This window comes from Sinocyclocheilus anshuiensis, unplaced genomic scaffold (genome assembly GCF_001515605.1).
Source record: "Sinocyclocheilus anshuiensis isolate Anshui unplaced genomic scaffold, SAMN03320099.WGS_v1.1 scaffold786, whole genome shotgun sequence".
Classification (NCBI taxonomy): Eukaryota; Metazoa; Chordata; class Actinopteri; order Cypriniformes; family Cyprinidae; genus Sinocyclocheilus; species Sinocyclocheilus anshuiensis.
In genome coordinates, this window is record NW_015544172.1 from 188799 (window position 1) to 208599 (window position 19801).

Genomic DNA, 19801 nt, shown 5'->3' on the forward strand with positions numbered 1-19801 from the left:
AAGTGTCTAAAAGGGCATAGATGCCCTTAGATGTAGGGTAAAAATATTAATGTTGTATGTGTTTTTTATACTTGCATAAAAAGTAGCAAGGACACATTAAATTCATCAAAAGTGATAGTAAAGAACTTTTAATCACAATTAATTTGAGAATTGCTACTTATAATAAAAATAAAATGTTTCTTGAACACAAAATCTGCATATTAGAATAATTTCTGAAGAATCATGTGATTCAATGAAGACTAAAGTAATGATGCTGAAAATTCAGCTTTGCATCACAGAAATAAATACGATTTTAAAATATATTAAAATAGAAAACATTTATTTTGAATTGTAATAATATTTCACAATATTAGCTTTTTTTATCAAATAAACTTTTAACCAGTGATGCATATATAAATTATATAAAGTAATGCAGTGATGTACAGATAAATGGATCTTAATGATTTTTACTGAAGTATTTGCTTCCCATCAGCCCCTTTCATTGTGACCTATACGGGTTGTTGAACAGTGTAGTTTCTCCTCTTTGTTCTGTTCTAGCTCATGACTGCACTGAGAAGCCGAAGCCACTGTAAATAAACATTTCTTTAACCTTTTCCTACGGCACACCTACTATGAAAATATTCTTGAACGGGTTGGTGAGATTTCCATTCTGGTGTGTCTATCATTTCCATTCTCATATTTCATTCTCCAGCGCTCTGTTCATCACGGATATGACAGAGATTAATTTTTCCCACAGCAAACCCTCTGATTACAGGAGGATAAAGATCATGCAAAGACACCGAGTGGAGTGGCGAGAGGGTTTCCACTGCAGGAAAATCCATATTGTGTGTGTGTGTTTCTGTGAAAGTGATAAGCTCAGCCAGTGTGTGTGTGTGTGTGTGTGTGTGTGTGTGTGTGTAATCCTTTTAGTCATTATGTGGAGTGAGCTGACAGGTTTCAGATGTTGACATTTAAAGGACAAATCTTGTCTGTCTCTGCAGCTCAAAATCAGAAAGGAGCTCCACCTGTCACTGATATTTACTATACTGTGCGTGTGTGTGTGTGTGTGAGAGAGAGAGTGAGAGAGAGAGAGAGAGAGAGAGTTTGTGCATATATGTGTGCTCGTGTCCTCCTTTGTGAGCGTGTCTGATATTCAGTGCTTTACTGCTCTCTTTTCCTCCCTCGTTCTGTTTCTTTTCTTCCTTTTTCCGAATGGAAGGGCCATCAATCAGAGAGAAAGAGAGGGAGAGCGAGGAGAGGAGGGGGGAGAGGGGGATACTGGCGGAACGCCAGGGGAAGAGAGGCTGGCACGCTGCCCAGAGAAAGAGAGAGAAAGAGCAAGAAAAGGAGAGAGCGAGCACTAGAGCGAGCCAGAACTGAGAGAAGGGAGTTTAAGACAGAGAACAAGCACAGATAGAGAGAGACAAGGGGTGAAAGAGAGAGAGAGAGAGAGAGAGAGAGAGAGAGAGCAGTGTGTACTAACTAAAGACCACATAAAATGGCTTGTTGATTACATTTATTCATTTAGTGGATGTTTTTATCCAAAAATGAACATAAGTGATTCATCTTAAGGAGGCAATAACACAAGAAGTAGCAATACAAAGCAGTGAACGCATAGAATGTGTAGTTATTTTTCTGACAAGTAGTTCTCTTTTCTGTGTTGACATGTTTTCAACTGAAACAGGAAGTTTGGAGAAATCTTGAATGGCTCATATTTTACAACAGGCTGTAGTTAACTGTGACTTGCTACTTTTTTTGATAATTAGATTAGGCGGAGGAACGTTTTCATTCTAGAGAGCATCTGATTGGCCAAAAATATTGATACAGCCAGGGTCTAAAAATAACATTTTGCCATACCTGGCTCGAGAAAATATTTTTACCAGCCATGGAACAGTACGTGCATTATTTCATTAAAAAACAGGCAGAAGAAATTGGCGCAACGTGTCTAATTTGAATTAATATTATTACTATTAAAATATATTTATTATTATTATCATTATTAATTCAAATTATAAAAAATAAACCAATAAATAAATATAACTTTAATACTATTTAAGTAAAGTATTTTATAATAATATTTTAACTATATTATCATTTAACAACAGTACAATTACAATACAACAATACAAAAAACAACCATAAATCTTTCTCTGCTTTCAAACGTTAATTTTTTATTTTTGTGGAAAACCGCAGTTCATGAGAATCCTTTTTGTGCGTTGTGGTACTCTCGATAATGGCGGAAGACGGTAACTCGGGGGAGAAGAACTGTTGAATAAAGTCTTTATTTTTGTTTTCTTTGCGCACAAAAAGTATTCTCGTAGCTTCGTAAAATTATGGTTGAACCCCTGGCGTCACATGGACTATTTAATGATGTCCTTACTACCTTTCTGGGCCTTTAAAGTGGTAGTTGTGTTGCTGTCTATGCAGGGTCAGAAAACTCTCGGATTTCATCAACAATATCTTAAAGGGGTTCGCGATTATGGTAAGGGGCGTTACATTTCCGATGAGTGCTTGCGGTGTTCGGCCAATCACAATGCACTGGGTCAGCTGGCCAATCAGAGCAGACTGCGCTTGTCGGAAAGAGGGACTTTGTAGAAAACGAAGCGTTTGAGAGAGGCGGGGCATATAGGACCTACAATAATGTACAGTATTTGAAAAATAATGTGTTTTTTGAACATTAAAGCATGTCAACATATTCTGTTACACCAAATACACAAAATAATGATCTTTAAAAAAGCATCATATGACCCCTTTAATTTGTGTTCCGAAGATGAACGAAGGTCTTATTTTCGGGTTTGGAACGACATCAGAATTTTCATTTTTGGATGAACTATCCCTTTAAAGGCTTTTATTATTTTGCATATTCAGGTAAAAAAGCAACCATCATACGTGTCTTTATAAGTTCCCCTCCACCTTTTAAGAGTTTTGTTTTGTTGAGCTGCAGTGCAGAGAAAAAAAACAGTGTACCCGGTTACATAAAACGACGACTGTAAAACTGGTGATGTGAACAGATGCATAAGGTATTCCCTTATGCAAATCAATTATGACTGTCAAATAGCAAAATGAATATTCATGAGCAAAGCTGATTCATTTTATTTTGTGTTCCCCACCCGATTACATAACCTGTAACAATGATCTCAATCAATCAATCATTAAACCAGCGCTGTATCTTCGTACTGTGGCAGTTGTTTTTAAATAAACTGTTATTTACTTATGTAATGAACTGATATTTTATTATACATTTTAGGACAGCATTCAAAACATTGAATTCATTCTGGTTTATGCAAGAATCGGGCCAATATATTGGCTTAAATTAAGCTAACTCTGCTTGGAACAACACATGGGAAGCATTTCAAGGCCGCTAACATGATGATCTGTAAACATTTAAATGGAAAAAAGTATAAATCATGTCCATTTCATTAAATCATCTTGAGAATCTCCTAACAGTTTATATAAAAGGCAATGGCTACCCAGATTGCCTCTGAGTGCTTTTGTCATTTAGATATAACATCACTGAAAGATAACTGATTTCTTCTGGTCGGGAGTTATTTATATATGTGATCTTTTCTAAAATGGAGGTGTTGTGGCATACTTACGGCACCGTTTGTACATACATGTCACATGATCCATTTTCTACCTTGATTGGTCCATCTACTGGGTCCAGTCCTTGTTCTGACAGCTGTTTCAAGGCACTAAGAGCAGCCTGTGTGAGGTAAGGAAACAGATGGCTTTGAGTGAGACAACATAACCCACATCAGCTGCTTTTTAAATAACACTCACTATCAGAAACCCGAGACTGACAGGACGCTTTCTGCTCCCTCTGTTTTGTTTGGCTCCTTCCAGCTCTGTGTTTATCTAACGTTTATCTAATGTTATTAGGTCAACGTTTTCAGGCTTGCATTTCCTCCGGCCAATGAGTGGGTTTATGCTGCCAATCGGCCACGTTATGGGCCGATATGCAAAAAATTGGCAATAAATCAAGTGTGCGGACACAGTGTGCTGAAATAATAGCGTCTGATAACTCAGGTGTAACTGATATCCTGTTTTGCTCTGGAACGTCATTGAGCCCACAGGCAGAACAGCCAAGGAGAGACTTCGACTAAACCACAAAGTTTACAAACTCGTAAACTAACATCAAAGGAATTGCAATTCAAATTTGAACTTATGGGAAGTATAATAATAACTGAAATGTAATTGTAATTAGTTTAATTTTTAATAATACATTTCATTTTTCATAGAAATCATCCTTAAGCATCATTATTTTTTTTAAATGCAACTTATACAGTACGTATTTGATTTGACCGCTGCATGGCACTATGCCAAGGTCATGGTTTCAATTCCCAGAACATACATAAATGTATATCTTTGAAAGGTCTCTTTGCTAAATTTATAAACTGCTTTGGAGTAAAGCATCTGCCAAATGAATAATGATAATGTGAACTTTGCAAAGAGATTCAAAGAAAAGAAAGAAGAAATAAAAATAATATATATGCTGTATATGTGTGTGTGTGTGTGTGTGTGTGTGTGTAGACAGACAGACAGACAGATAGACAGATAGATAGATAGATAGATAGATAGATAATGATTTAAAAAAACTTTTTTTTTACTGACCACGGCTGAGTAACTTTTCATTTCCAAAACTCTATAACTTCCAAAACATTTTATGTAATAAGACTCAAATCTGATGTCAATATTTATTTTTATAAGGTTATCTGCACAATTAAAATCTGCTTTCATTTTAGTGGCTCTACTGATGGTTTTGACACAACTGAACTTGCCAAATTTATCGAAGAGAAATGTCCTGTATTATTTTAATATGATTTATATACTATTAGAATATGTATAATATTTTTAATTAGCTTATATTTTAATTTTTCTGTTTTCATTTAGTTTGTTTTAGCAAATGTTTTGTTCTTTTGTCATTTTTATTTATTTATCTATTTTTTTTTAAATACTTTTATACTTTAAATACTATTTAGCTTTTATTTATATTTATTTTAGTTTTAGTAATTTTAGTGCTTTGTGCATTTTTTTAATGCAAGGTATTCCTCTAATATTTATATTTTATTTTATTTCAGCGTTATTTCAAATAACGAAAAAGTTTAATAGTTTTTGTTTTGGTTAATAATAACACTGGAAATGTCTAATAGGCTAAAAGAGTACAGTGAATATAAGTCAGAATAATTAGTCAATATTATTAATGTAATTTTTAATGGTTTGTCCCAATGGTTAGACATAACGAAATTCCTCTCTTGTGAGACAGCATTTGAATTACAGTTTAGTGCATTTTGCTTCCTGTCATTTCCATTCAACATCCTGTATGGGATGGCCAAGTAAATCCAAATTCCAACATGAATGGTAAATGAAGCCTTAAATTCTTTTTTTGCATGCAGTTAACAGAGTTTCGCACGACTCCGTTAAGTGCACACAGGCCTTAAATGTATCATTTCTAAAAAGGAAGTGTATCCTGTACAGTATGTGAGTTGGCAGTCAGATGTTACAGGCAGATGCTGCTCTCCTTGACCGGATGTTAGGAAGTCTTATAGAACATGTCTGTCACAATCCCTGAAGCCCTTTCAGCAGGACCAAATAAAATGACTACGACTGAGAGTCATGGCTCTAGAGGGATGCAGAGCGAAAGAGAACAAGAATAGTGAGAGTGTTGTGAGGAGGGGTGCAGGAGACCCTCGCAGTGACAGAAGCGGGTTGAGAATTGGCAGATTCACCTGGTTGTCGGGGCTGATGCTCTCTCCAGCATCCTGCCAATGAGCACCAGATGTGCTGCATGGGACGCAACAACCATGACATATTTCTCACAGCTGACAGCCTATTCCCTCTGAACCCAAACCCCCCAGCACCCCAGCCCACTCACGAGAGGCGTGGACAGCACACACACACACACAGATGTGTGTGCATTCCTCTCCCTGATTAATCAGTATTTGGCCGGATCATATAACGCCAGCTAATTGTCTCAGGCACCCTGTTGTATCCATCTCAGAGAACAGACTTTGATAAGTGTTATGCATCAAATATCATGTGATCTTAGATCAGTCATAACTTATACTATGAAGGATGTACATAGTGCTCCCAAAAAGAATTTTGTTTAATTTACACTTAAAATAGTCTAAAATGCTTTTAAATTAAATGCAAAATATCAAACCAAGTAGCATAGTTTGAGGTCATTACATTTATTTTTACATTTTGAGGGAAATCTCTTACGCACATCAAGGCTGCATTTATGTAATGAAAATACAGTAAAACAGAAATAGTGTGAAATATTTTTACAGCTTAAAATAACTCTATAAATGACTAAAGCCCCATTCACACCAAAGACGATAACGATAAAGATATAGTTCTAAAAATCGTTCTCAATTTAAAAGAATAGCAGAGTCCACACCACAACTATAACGATAAAGGCACAGAGAAACGATATCGTTGGAATCACAGCTGATGAACGATACAAACATTGACAGCCAATCAGAATCAATCCTGCTATAACGAGCTCGAAAATTTAAAGCGGCAGACATGTGTGCACTTAGAATAAACAGACGATATCGTTCACTGGTGTGGATGCTAATATCGTTATCTTTATAGTTATCATTCTTGGTGTGAACGGGGCTTAACTCTCTACAATTCTTTTTTTTTTTTCATATTTTAAAATGTAATTTATTCCTGTGATGCAAAGCTGAATTTTCAGCATCATTACTCCAGTTTTCAGTGTCACATGATCCTTCAGAAATCATTCTTATATGCTGATTTGCTGCTCAAGAAACTTTTATCATCAATTATTATCAATGTTGAAAACAGCTGCGCTGCTTAATATTTTTGTGGAAACAATGGCAATTTTTTCTTTAGGATTCAGTGATTAATATAGTTTATTTCTATTTATTTCAAATGGAAATCTTTGTAACGTGTGTAAAAGTCTTTACTGTCCCTTCTGATAAATCCATTGTTGATGTGTAAAAGTATTAATTTCTTTAAAAAAAAAAAAAAACCTTTGAACAATAGAGTTGTATAAATCTTACTTATTTTATTTTTTTAAGGTTTTGCTTGAAAAGTCTGCTTTTCTGCAGTGATGTCCATACACTTTTCAGTGTCTTAAATGGCTGCTTTTAGGCTCATTGCTAACAGTCGGAAAGCCTCACAGTCAATAAATAGGACAGGCCTGAAACAAATCCAATCACCTTACAGAATCTTGACAAAAACCCAGACTCAGACTTAACATCTCAAAGAATGGCCCATCATGTGCTAATGTGAAAATGGAGTTGAGCTGGCCAAAGCACAGGAAATGAGTGCAGAACATGACAACAGTTTATGCCATCACATCTGCAGGGATGACAGTCAAATCACTGCGAACGGTGAAAAGTGAAGTCATTTTATCACGGCCAGTGCTGTACACCACATATATTCATCCATTTACGAAACCCCTTTTTGAGGATTTTACGTGTGGAATGTCTTATCAAGTCGGGAAATCTTTGGAAAACGAACTCTTATCTATAATGGAACATACTGTATGGCTGTAGTCTGTTGCATGTAAATTCCCAGAGGCGTTTGGACCGGTAATAAATCAGGGTTAAATTAAATTTGTTTTGGTGATTGATGACAAGTGTGTATAAGGCTCAAATAGGAGGACATTATTCAGCCAGGAAATTGTTCAATATTCCAGACGATAATTTAAAGGCATTCTGAGTTTTCCCTGTAAACGCACAGTTCTCAGGACTGCAATGAAAGAGCAAGCACCAAAATGACTTCCTGAATGCCAAATAAATCATCCATAGTCCAACTTAATACTCAATATGTGTTTAATTTACTTCAGGGAACATATGCACGGTATGGAAACTAATGGAGGGGGAATGAAAACAACACCATCCCAAGACGTAAATTCAGTCTCTAAATTGAATCAAAAACGTTGTTCGCGACTAAATTCTCACTGACATTTAAAAAGCCTCGCGTTCTAAGCCATCTAACGCATTTCTGGTAAAAATGAGGCTTGAGATGTAAACGTAAGCTTGGACTTTTGATGGATTCAGACGCCTCTACGGTAAAAAGCGTATAACTCATCCTCTCCTGTGGCCAATAAATTGCAATCAAAAGGGTAATTACCGGTGGTGTTGTGTGTGTGCCATTACAGTCTCTGAGTAAATAAGCAGCATCTGCTTTTGCGCTGCCAGACAAAGACCATGAATCAAGCCGGTGGAGACAGGCTTGTGATAAAGGCCTGGCCGCCCATCACCAAAACAGAGGGCTCAAAGATAAATATCTGACTATCTATTGTAACAACAGTCAATTACATTATTATTTTTCTAATGAGATAGGCCGAATCACTGATGGGCTGATATATGTTTAGTCTAGCCCCCCAACCTGGAAGTGGTCAATCTCTGTCGTTGAGAACCTCAGATCAGAAGTAGTGCTGTCCCGGGACCCCAGGTGACACCCCCACATCACTCCTCCTGCTTTAGATAACACGCCACCACTCAGCGAAGCTCAATCGATAAATCTCGACATGCGCTACTTTACGGGACGCATTCATCAGCTCACCGTTGGATTCAAACGAATGGAAAAAAGGCAGAATGTGGAATGTGTCAAAGCTAAATATATCAGAGCGGACTAAAAGGCGGCGGAGGATGACGAACGGAGGACTTTGTCAAAGGACAGTGAGGAGTCATTTTTCTAAGCTGCTTTAATGGTTTCCCTGATTGCATTTTCATTTCCTTCACTGCCTTGGCTAAACAGTGGCGCTTTCCCCAAGAGATGAGCTCCATGCCTCTGAGGCCAATTTGCAGACAGAGAGGGGTGTGATGGATCGACAGGGCCAAGCACCTCTATCGACCTGGCTCTCACAGGGGGGGCATCCAACAAGAATAACATGGAAGGCTTCAAGCTGAAGTAGAGAGAATCTGACAGCCTATCACTCATGGACATGGAGCGTAGAAAGCAAGCATTAACTACATTCAGTCGGTCCCTGTAGTAAAGACGCTGAGGGGGGGATTCACTAAGATTGAATTGCGTCAACTTGTGAAGTTGTTTATTTGCATGAACCATGTTGTTTTAACACCCAATTCGCTAAATGATTCTTAATTAATTCACAATAGGATAAAACACTGTAGACTATAGGATTAAGTATTGTTGGGAATAAATGGCTAAATATAATGTATGTTTTTAATAAAAATGGCATTATAACCCTGTAAATACTGACATAAGAAATACATAAACTGAAATATAAGTTTATTTGACTTCTAGAACATCTTTAAAAATTGTATCTTATTTGATATATCAGGCTTTAATAGCTCATATATCATATAGGAGAATATTGAGCTCAAACTCGAGAAAGAAAAAAGTTTTATTTAGAGACTCAAACTGATCAATAATTGCAAAATATGCAATTCGAGGCAGTTTCTGACATTTTTATGGTTAAAAAGTAAGGTAAAATTCTGATAGCTTGTAATATAAATCAATGAGATCTTTGTACAGTTTAGCAGGCTACTTACTTAAAATGCATATAAACATCAGTTGTCACTCTATATCTCCTAATAAAATGTCTTAGTAAAATGGTAGTTAAATGCTTAGTTTTATGATCAAAGCTGTAGTTTTTATTTTGGGGCAAAACATATAATGCAATCCAATATCATGATGATTGAGAAATGTAAAAATAAACATGCCTCAAAAGTCTGATGCATTATATTTGATACTCACATTTTAACACAATATAAAAAAATTAAAAAAATGTATAGATAATGAATTATACCTAAGTTGCTTCAGTCTAGTAAGTGTTGATCTTGGAATATTACTAACAATTTAAAAGTTCTTATGTTTTCTTAATAAAAATCATTAAAGATTTCACAGCAAAAATACATTTTTAAAAGGAGGACATTTTTTTAATTATTCTAAAAGGCCTTTTACTTACTAAAACAAGTGTAAACCAATCAGAGGGTAGACGGAATGTAGTAGATTGCTTACAGGTTTACAAGTTTTGATCAAGTATATAATCTAGAGACCTTATACATTTGCGTATGAAATATATTAAAGTATGGCTTTATAGGGTTAAGTGTGTGAGTGATGTGACTCTATAATAAACCTCATTTGCATAGAAAGAAACAGTGGCCAAAAAAATGACTTAATTTAAAAACTATGCAGCACTATGAATGAACATTTGGTTAAGTTGGACTGCAGCAGGCTCGGTTCTACGGTGGTGCTAGAGAGTGCTAAGCACCCCCAAACGAAATCAATAGCACCCTCAGTTAAAGCTGTAATAATGGCATTTCATTTCAGATATGGCAGACTATCCAGTGCGTTATGGTTTGCGCTCTGGAGATCTGTTTCTATTTCAACGTGTTTTGCAGCATTGAGCAATAACCAATCACAGACATATCTGTTGATTTCTTGTATGCAACAGTCAATCAGAGGCATTTAATAATCCACTCACCGCTCAAATCGCCAGAGTTTTTGCATAATGCGAATAATCTCATTATAACGAAGTGTAGTAGGCGCAATGTAAATAAGAGCTTCATTGTGCAGCATAGAGAACTTCATGATTATAACGTAACTTTGTGAGATTGCGATGAACTAAGATGAGTGACAGCTTTTTAATGATTATAAACAGAGCGCTCTGCGCGCAATAGCAATGGACGGCACTAAAACCTTCATATAGCCTATATATTAAAGGGGTCATATGATGCTTTTTTAAAGATCATTATTTTGTGTATTTGGTGTATCAGAATATGTTGACATGCTTTAATGTTCAAAAAACACATTATTTTTCAAATACTGTACATTATTGTAGGTCCTATATGCCCCGCCTCTCTCAAACACTTCGTTTTCTACAAAGTCCCTCCTTCCGACAAGCGCAGTCTGCTCTGATTGGCCAGCTGACCCAGTGCATTGTGATTGGCCGAACACCGCAAGCACTCGTCGGAAATGTAACGCCCCTTACCATAATCGTGAGCTTCATCTTTCAAAATAAATGTAAAGACAGAGCCCGAAAAGGGAACAGAGTCGCGTGACAGACACAGTGATGAAGCTGGTATGTGTTTGCAGTACACAAGCCACGGTTAAGACAGCTGACTCCACTGTGATGTGACCCCCTCTCTCTCTCTCTCTCTCAAACACACGCGCCCGCACGCACACACACACACACACACACAGATGCGCAAAACTCCGCATTTGAACAGTCAATAGCAAATACTTAAACTAATAACAAAACACAAAACACAAAGCGCCAGATTGTCATAGCAAAGTCACTTCAACACTAACTGTGGTTACTGAAACCACGCCTTCTTTCTTTGCGTGCACATTTGGGCGGCATTATGCAAATATTTCCACATAGTGAGGTAGATATGTGGGGGCATGTTAGAACGAGCCGTTTTAGGGGGGCGTGGCAGAGTCTTAACTTTGATAAAGAATATCTCTTTGGTTTTGAGACTTTAGTCTTTGCAACTTCAGGGATCTTATCTATGCACAATCAGCTTGTAACACTCCAAAGAGAAAGGAAAACTTGAAATCGCATCATATGACCCCTTTAAGGTTAAAGCACCCTCACTAATTTAAGAAGCACCCTCAGTGATTTGATTCTGGAGCCAGGCCTGGACTGCAGGTGGTTTGTAATCAGGAAATATTGCATGATAGTGGTAGAACTCACTGGTGAATTAGTGAATGAGGCTTTTTTTTTATTGATAGTACAGGATTCAAACTTGCATTTCCCACATGAGCACCATGGCTCAATCTCTCTGTGCCAACCACTAAGCCACAGTTCCAGCGAGCATAAGTGTTCTTGAATGTGAGAGCATTCAGTTCAAGAGGGAACATTTGTGAGATGGGCGTAGTCTTGTACGTTATTAGACCTGATCATGCCATGTTTTTACTGGGGAGAGATGAAGCCCAGGCTTAAGCACTCATCTGGTCGACCGGTGGGTTTTTCCCATGGTCCGGCACAGCTTCCCACTGAAGCTCAACCACGGTCCACTCCAAAAGCATCAGTCCTGGCCCCCTGCTGGCCTTTGATCGGCATTTCATCATTTGTTTTCTCTGCCACCTAATCTCTATGAAACATGCTGCTGAAGACACAGCCCATTTAGTCCTCCATTAACCACTGACGATGAGGAACCGCTCACTGCGTCTTTGGCAGCACTATAAACAGGCCCACAATCTGAAACGCAATCAAACACTCTGCAGGTGTACACAGACACAATCTCTTTCGCTCTGGTTCAGCCTCCACACCGGTGGGCTTTTCCTGACTGTCCAACAGATGGGTTTCTGAGCCACTCAAAGCTCGTGTGAGTGAATGGAAACACAAATCCTGCTCTTTGTTTTATTTATTACATAACTTTACAGGCTGTTGACATCAAAAGAGTCAGAGTTGCTTTCTTGTCAGAATGCTAATGCCACAGGATCAGAGCTAAATGGAAGAATTAAAATTTATGGATGACTCACGGAGGTGAGGTTGTGACATTTCTCGTCCTAGACTAAACAATTATTACAGCCGCTAAGAAGGGGAGATGGAGGGAAAACTCTTTATTGCAGTTGAAAGGGATAGTTCACTGAAATATAAAAATTCTGTCATTGCCTGTTTACACTAAAAATTATTACTATAAAGATAACTATGTTTGCATCCATATCAATGTAGGATAATGCTCTGTTTACTCTTAAGTACACACTGTAGTTATGCTCAAGCTCTTTAAAGTCAGATGGATTCGGTTGGCTGTCAATGTTTTTATCATTCATTATAAAAATTAAAAAAAGTTCTGAAAGTGATTCCAACAATATAATGTCGTTGTTTTTGTAGTTATTGTTCTTGGTGGAATGGGCCTTTAATCACAAAACACTTGTGTCACTCAAATCTCTATGACTTTTAAAATCTGAATAAATAAAGTGTCTTAAATCTATATGACTTTTCTTTTGTGGAAAACAAGGGATAAATGTAAGAACGTGCTGGTCGATTTTTCCATATTACAATGAATAGTGATTGAAGCTTTCAAAGCTTCAAAAAGAACCCCAAAACTCCATAAAAGACTAAATGCCTTTTTTAATAATTACATTTAAAGCCATTATTAAAGGGATAGTTCACCCAAAAAAGAAAATTCTGTCAATAATTACTCACCCTCAAGTCGTTCCAAACCTGTAAGACCTTCTTCGTTCATCTTCAGAACACAAATTAAGTTATTTTTGATTAACTCAGAGAGCTTTCTGACCCTCCATAGACAGCAATGCAACTGACATGTTCAAGGCTCAGAAATATAGTAAGGACATCATTAAAACAATCCGTGTGACATCAGTGGTTCAACCGCAACGAGAATACTTTTTGTGCGCAATGAAAACAAAAATAATGACTTCACTCAACAATTTCTTCTCTTTTTTTAAAAGTTATATTTATGTTTTTTTTATGCCTTTATTTTGAGAGGACAGTAGAGAGCTGACAGGAAAGCACTGGGAGAACAGAAGGGAGCAGGATCGGCAAAGGACCTCGAGGCGGGATTCAAACTCGGGTCGCCGTGAGCGCAGTTGCGCTATATGTCGACGCACTAACCACAAGGCTATGGGCGCCGACAACTATTTCTTCTCTTGATGCGTGTGGTGCTGCTGATGCAGGAGCCGGCGTTCTGACATAGATCATGAATGTGACATGCCTTGTTTGCAAGCAGAGGAATGTACACGCATGTGTCGTGGTACTGTCGTGAATGCGTGTCTCAGACTGACACGGAAGAGTAGAAATTGTTGAATAAAGTCGTTGTTTTTGTTTTCTTTGTGCACAAAAAGCATTCTTGTAGCTTCATAATGTTACGGTTGAACGATGTCACTTGGACTATTTTAATGATGTCCTTACTAGCTTTCTGGGCCTTGAACGCGTCAGTTGCGTTGCTGTCTATCTTAATTTGTGTTCTGAAGATGAACAAAGGTTTTACGGGTTTGGAACGACATGACAGAATTTTCATTTTTGGGTGAACTATCCCTTTAAGCTGAGTGAGAAGCAGTGTTATTGAATTCATAAATGAATCATTCTTCAGAGTCAAATGAGTTGTTTGATCCGGTTCACTAAACAAGTCTGAATGATTTGTTACTTGCAAGTAGTTTAAGGCATTTGGATCATCTTATGGGCCACTTTGTGTTCCTTTTTAGGCTTTACTAATGCATTTTTCTGTTCTAGTTTGAAAACGACATGAGGGTGAGTAAATGATGACAGAATTATCATTTTCAGGTGAACAATCCTTTTAAAATGTGCACAGTCACTTTATGAGAGATCTGCTTTACATGTAGGTTATTGTACAGTGGGAAAAAAGTTGTTCCCGTTTTTAAAAGGGGCATATAAATCCATTCTGCCAGCGGCCCTCCGGAGCGCAACGGTAACGTGAGAGGCCGATGGAAAGAGAATCCCACAGAAAGCCCACCGTTCTTCAGACATCAAAGCTCTAGAGACAACTCACAGTAACATTCCTGCCTCTTGTTTGGAAACTTGCCGTCCTGCGCCCAAAGCGCCCGGAGAGGAGAGGCTCCCTGTCCTACACCACCTATATTTCACATCCATAAAGTCTGGAACAGGCCGGATATCAGACGAGGAGCAGATGAGCACCATTCCAAATGAGCCACTCTGGAAGCAGGACATACCAGAGCCCTCGGCTCAATGGGCTGTGAAATCACACATAAAGAAGAAACCAATAGGAGGGAGATGTGGAATTTCAGCCGCTTATCAAATCCAGCTTCCAGACTGTTCCCGACACTTCTGTAGGAGCATCAGAAAGATGAGTACACAGACAAGAACAAAGAGACCCTCTCTGTCTGTCGGTGAAGCAATAACGGTGAAAATGGCGAGTGATAAACGCTCCGCACATTCGCACATAATTTATTGCCGCTCATCAACACATTCTAAACTCGCGTCTGCTGGGCTCCTAGCTAATTGTAAAAATGTCAGCCGTGCTCTGCACAGGGTGGAAGCGTAAAATTTTTTCAGTGCTTGGAGAGATAAAACCTGCTCCCTGTTATGCGAGCAGCGTTAAAATAAAAAGCCCCCGTGCCCCCTTAGCGTTTCACACTGTCTTTCACGTGAACACATGCTCTCGACACCAATTGTTGATTTAGGATTATCTAATCAGACAGGTGAGAAAAGAACAAGAGGGTTGGTGTGAAGAACCATTAGGAACCAGTGTTATTTTTAACGCAAACTAAATGTATATATATATATATATATATTAAATGAAATACAGATTAAAAACTAAAAATATCCGGAAAATTTAATTAAAATACAGTTTTAAAACTCCAAAACTAACTCAACTAAACTAAAATATTAGTTTTAGTAACACTAGATTGTGCTGAGAAATATAAGGCTGTCAAAAAATTGTTTAGTGTAAGCAAAGACCAAAATAAAAAATAAACTAAAATTGAAAATGTGGAACTCAACCAAACAGAACTGAAAATATCCAAAAAAAATTTAATTCAATATAAAATTAAAATAAAAACTAAATTATATATATTTTTAAGAATTGAAGTATCTACAATCTACAACACCACATTAATTTGTATGTGCAAGTGAATATTAAACAATGCAAAAGGGGATATTACATGATGAACAAAGTTATAAAAATAAAATAAAATAACATTCCTGTTCTTTCTGCTATATGCAAACATATGTCTAAATTAATATGCCGTTAAAATGCAATAACAAAAATAAAACAAAACACAAGAAAAATAGTAAAATAAATAAAAATGTACTTTATTTAATTGTATTATTTTATTTTATTTTAATAACTTTTTTCATCATACAATATCCACTTTTGCATTGTTTAATATCCACTTGCACTTACAAAGGAATGTGGTATTGTAGATGGGTACTTTATCTAAAATAATCATCAATAAAATAAATAATCATCTGGGCTGATCATTTGGAAAAGATCTTATATATAATAATACCTGAAGTGAAATTTATTTAGAACACTAAAATGGGCCAACATGGAATCGGTCCAAGCTACTCAAAGTTAAAAGTGCAGAAATTCTTTTGTAGCATGTGTAAACATCTCTAAATGTTGTTTTTGTACTGATAAAATCTATCTAAACGATGTTTCTCAACATACAGGCCTATGCTACAAATTTCACAATGTTAAACTCAACAGTTTCCAGATTGGATATTATAATGTATTTCCTCTTGGGAAATACTAAAATATGCTTTTAAACACACCTGCCTGTCATTGGACGTGTTTAAAACAAGGCTGAGACATCTGCATTCACACAGGCCCGGAGTACCGTAATCAAAATTCCAGATTCTGCCTTCTCATGGAACGTGTCCAGAATGCAAGGTCAATAATTGCCTGAACCTCCCTGGAGAGAAGGACTCTGCTGACATAGGAAGCCATAAATTAGGACCCAAAACGCAGCAGCATGTCATGCGTCATTAGGGCCGGAGAGGGCTGCTTTATCTGTTCGTCATTCGGACACCGTGGATGGCACCTCCCATGTCAAAACACAAACCACATGGGAGAGGGGTGCAGGGTACTGCATACCTCAACATCTGACGAGACAGTTTAAAACAGTCACTCCCTCTGTAAAATACATCGATTCAGAAAAAGAACACTTGCACTAACCCGCTCCACCATAGTTCAGAGATTAACAACGTGTGAAATTAAAAAACGCATTTATCTAGTGTATGTCGCTGACATCATATCAGTAAGTCAGGCTTAGTCACTCACTAAAAAGTTTCAGCATTAAAGTTTTCTTTTTGTTACTGGGGAAAAACTTGCTCTCTGCCTTGGTTTTTAAATCTCATTTGCACTTTTGCATTTTTAAATGTGCTGCAAACGACTAAGATACACAGGAAAACCAATGCTATTTGGCAGCAAGGAAATCATGCTTAGCAGAATAATATTATTATTAATTCTGTTTTTATATGTGGAATGGCTCTTCAATGAATAGCTTCAATCAATAAATGCTTATAAAATTTATTTTATTCAATCAATAAAATCAAAAAATGCTTAAAAAATTTAAATCAACAAAGAAATCAAGGAATAAGATAAGTGAGGCACCAAAGCAACTTTAAATTTAAACTTAAAGTAATAAAATAAATAAAATAAAACAGTAAAGAAAGTTATAGTAAAGAAATAAAATATATCAGAAATAAAATAAACAATATAGTGCAAGTACAATGGCTTGTATATGATAAATATTCTAGAGAATAATATATATACAATACTGTTTAAATGTTTGAGGGTCGGTACAGATTTTAAATAAGAAATCAATACTTTGTATCCAGCAAGGACACATTAAATTGACCATTTATCAATCAACATTTATAATGTCATAAAATAAATTATATTTGAAATGAATGTCGTTCTTTTGAATTCTCTATTCATCAAAGAAGCCTGGAAAAAAGTAACTAAATAATAATAAATAATCCTTTTTCTGGATTTATGATTTTATAAAAATGCAGCCTTGGTGAGGATAAGGACGTCTTTTAAAAATATTTTAAGAAATCTATACTGACCCTAAATTTATGAACGGTAGTAAATACTCATAAAATTTGAATTTCAATACAATAAAGTTGTGACCACATCTCACTTCACTACTTTTTCTGTCACAATTTGTCAGGATAAGTATAGTCTTGAGAACACTTAAGCAGTAAACTCTGATGTTTAAATGATGATTCACAGTGGAAATGCTGCAGTTTAACGTGGGATCATGAAACTAGTCTTCCACTGACATCACACAGTTCAACTTTCTATGATAGAGGGATGCCACCATGGAAAAAGAATTCCCTTCCTCTCTGCCCAGAGCATCTTTTATCACCTCTCTCCCTCATATTCTAATCACACATATCATAATCTGGTCCGCACGGTTTGCCTAAAGCAAAATGGAAAACTGTGGGCGGACACGAGGACCCAGCCTATCAGACAACTGCATATGGTGGGTTTCCCTCCACAGTCCTTTCTTTTCCTTCCCATCTATAGATTTCATCATAATAAATATCCAGGCTGGAAAAAAAGCATAGCAAATGCAAATAGAGGTTTGCTTATCAGCAGGCAGCTGTCATGTCACTGCATACCTAGTGGAAAAGACCTTTATATCATAAGCTTAACAGTGAGGAAACCGTGGTTTGGTGGGGGCGTGTAATCACTTCCTGTCATTTGCATAAATAATAAAGAGACTGCAGCCCCCATCTTCACTGTAGGCCATTCATTGTTTTCTTGAAGTCTTAAAAAGTGTGATATATTAGCTCCAAAACCAAGTGTGCTGCTTTAATAAGACTAATTTGAAGCGCTCTACATAGACAGCAACATCTTATGCGCTTCTCACGTGAAGCTTACAAAAGAATAGGCTTCCACTACAGGCTGACTTTAGCATTTCGCTAAGCTAACAACTTAACAACACTGTTGCTGTCAGCAGAAGAACTCTTTGGAGTTCTCTTTGTTAGCATGTTACTAATATAATAATGTGATACTCAAAGGGCTTTTCACACATGAAATAGTTAACCCTGGGTCATTTAAAACCCTGGGTAAACAGAATCCTGGGTTGCCTTGTATCACGTTTCACATTGTTTATACTTTGTGAAACTTAACAGTTAATTTGATATACTTAACAGTTAATCCTGGGTATTCATTAGCTGATGTTTCACACTGTACATTCCTAAACCCTGGGTTAATGTTTTTATTTGCATGTTTTATTTGAGGTGTTATCATCATTTATTGGACAAACACAGCACAACCTGTTTACCCCTTACAAAAATTTACGTACTCAGTTACTAACGCAACCTCGGTTCCCTGAGATACGGGAATGAGTACTGCGTCTGCTAAGACGCTATGGGAGAAAGCCTTTTTTCTCCTGAACTGAAGCCTTTTTTCGAACACGCAGTGAAACTGCACGGCCATTGGTTCGTGCAGTGTATAAAAAACGAACCAATGGCTCGGGCGCAGAACGAGTACTGCGTCGTTAGACGCTACGGGAAACTCCTTTTCTCCGATTTACTGAAGCATTTTTTTCAATCACAGCAGTGCATCTGCACTGCCATTGTTTCAGAAATGAACCAATGACGGCGCAGCAGAGCTGCGCGAGCCTATGGCGAAGCAGCGTGCTTGAGCCCGCCAAAATGGGCGGGGCATCTGGCTATATAAGCGGGCGTTCGCCACATGATTCTCAGGTTACTTTGACTGAAGCGACAACTGAGTTGTGCGGCTACATAGCACGGCAAGCACCGCAGTACTCGTTCCCGTATCTCAGGGAACCGAGGTTACGTTAGTGCTAAGGTAGAGGAACGACTATAAGTATCATAACTTCCGTAAGCAACAGTGCCCATAGAGAAGTTAACAACAACCCAAGGCTAAGACGGGCTGAGCTTCTTGAGGTCACACTCGGTCTGGTTAATCGTTCCAGAGTACTCCTGCAACTTCGGCACCCAGGGGTCGAGAGCTGACAGGTGAACTAATGCCAGAGAGCTTGAGCGTGATATGGTCAAGGGCTCTCTGTCAGATTTGTTTGCGCAGCTAGTGTCTCTTCAAGCGGAGAGGATCCTGGCCTGCAAGGCCGGGACTTCCAGTTTGTAAAACCTTGCGAATGTGGACGGCGAGGCCCAGCCGGCCGCCTCACAAATATCCGCATTGGACACATCGCTGGACCATGCCCAAGGCGAGGCGATGCTTGTGGTAGAATGGGCCCGTACTCCGATGGGACATTGAAGGCCCAAGGAAGAGTACGCTAGCGTGATGGCGTCTACTATCCATCTAGAGAGTCTTTGCTTTGTGACCGGATGCCCTTTGGTGCGGTTACCGAAGCTGACAAAGAGTTGTTCCGACCGTCTATAAGGGGCGGAACGCTCAATGTAAATTCTCAGAGCTCTGACAGGGCAGGGCAGAGA

The 19801-nt window shown here is 37.7% G+C and overlaps 1 protein-coding gene across 2 annotated transcripts in view; it reads right to left on the reverse strand.

Annotated features, from left to right (window-relative positions):
* LOC107696017 (double-stranded RNA-binding protein Staufen homolog 2-like) overlaps positions 1–19801 on the reverse strand; it is a 57296-nt gene that overhangs the window by 6874 nt on the left and 30621 nt on the right. The window contains exon 3 of one of the 2 annotated variants that reach the window (XM_016496151.1): positions 3594–3682. In XM_016496151.1, coding sequence (XP_016351637.1) covers positions 3594–3682 — 89 coding nt within the window. The remainder of the gene's footprint in view (positions 1–3593; positions 3683–19801) is intronic. The other variant, XM_016496152.1, reaches the window with a different exon arrangement.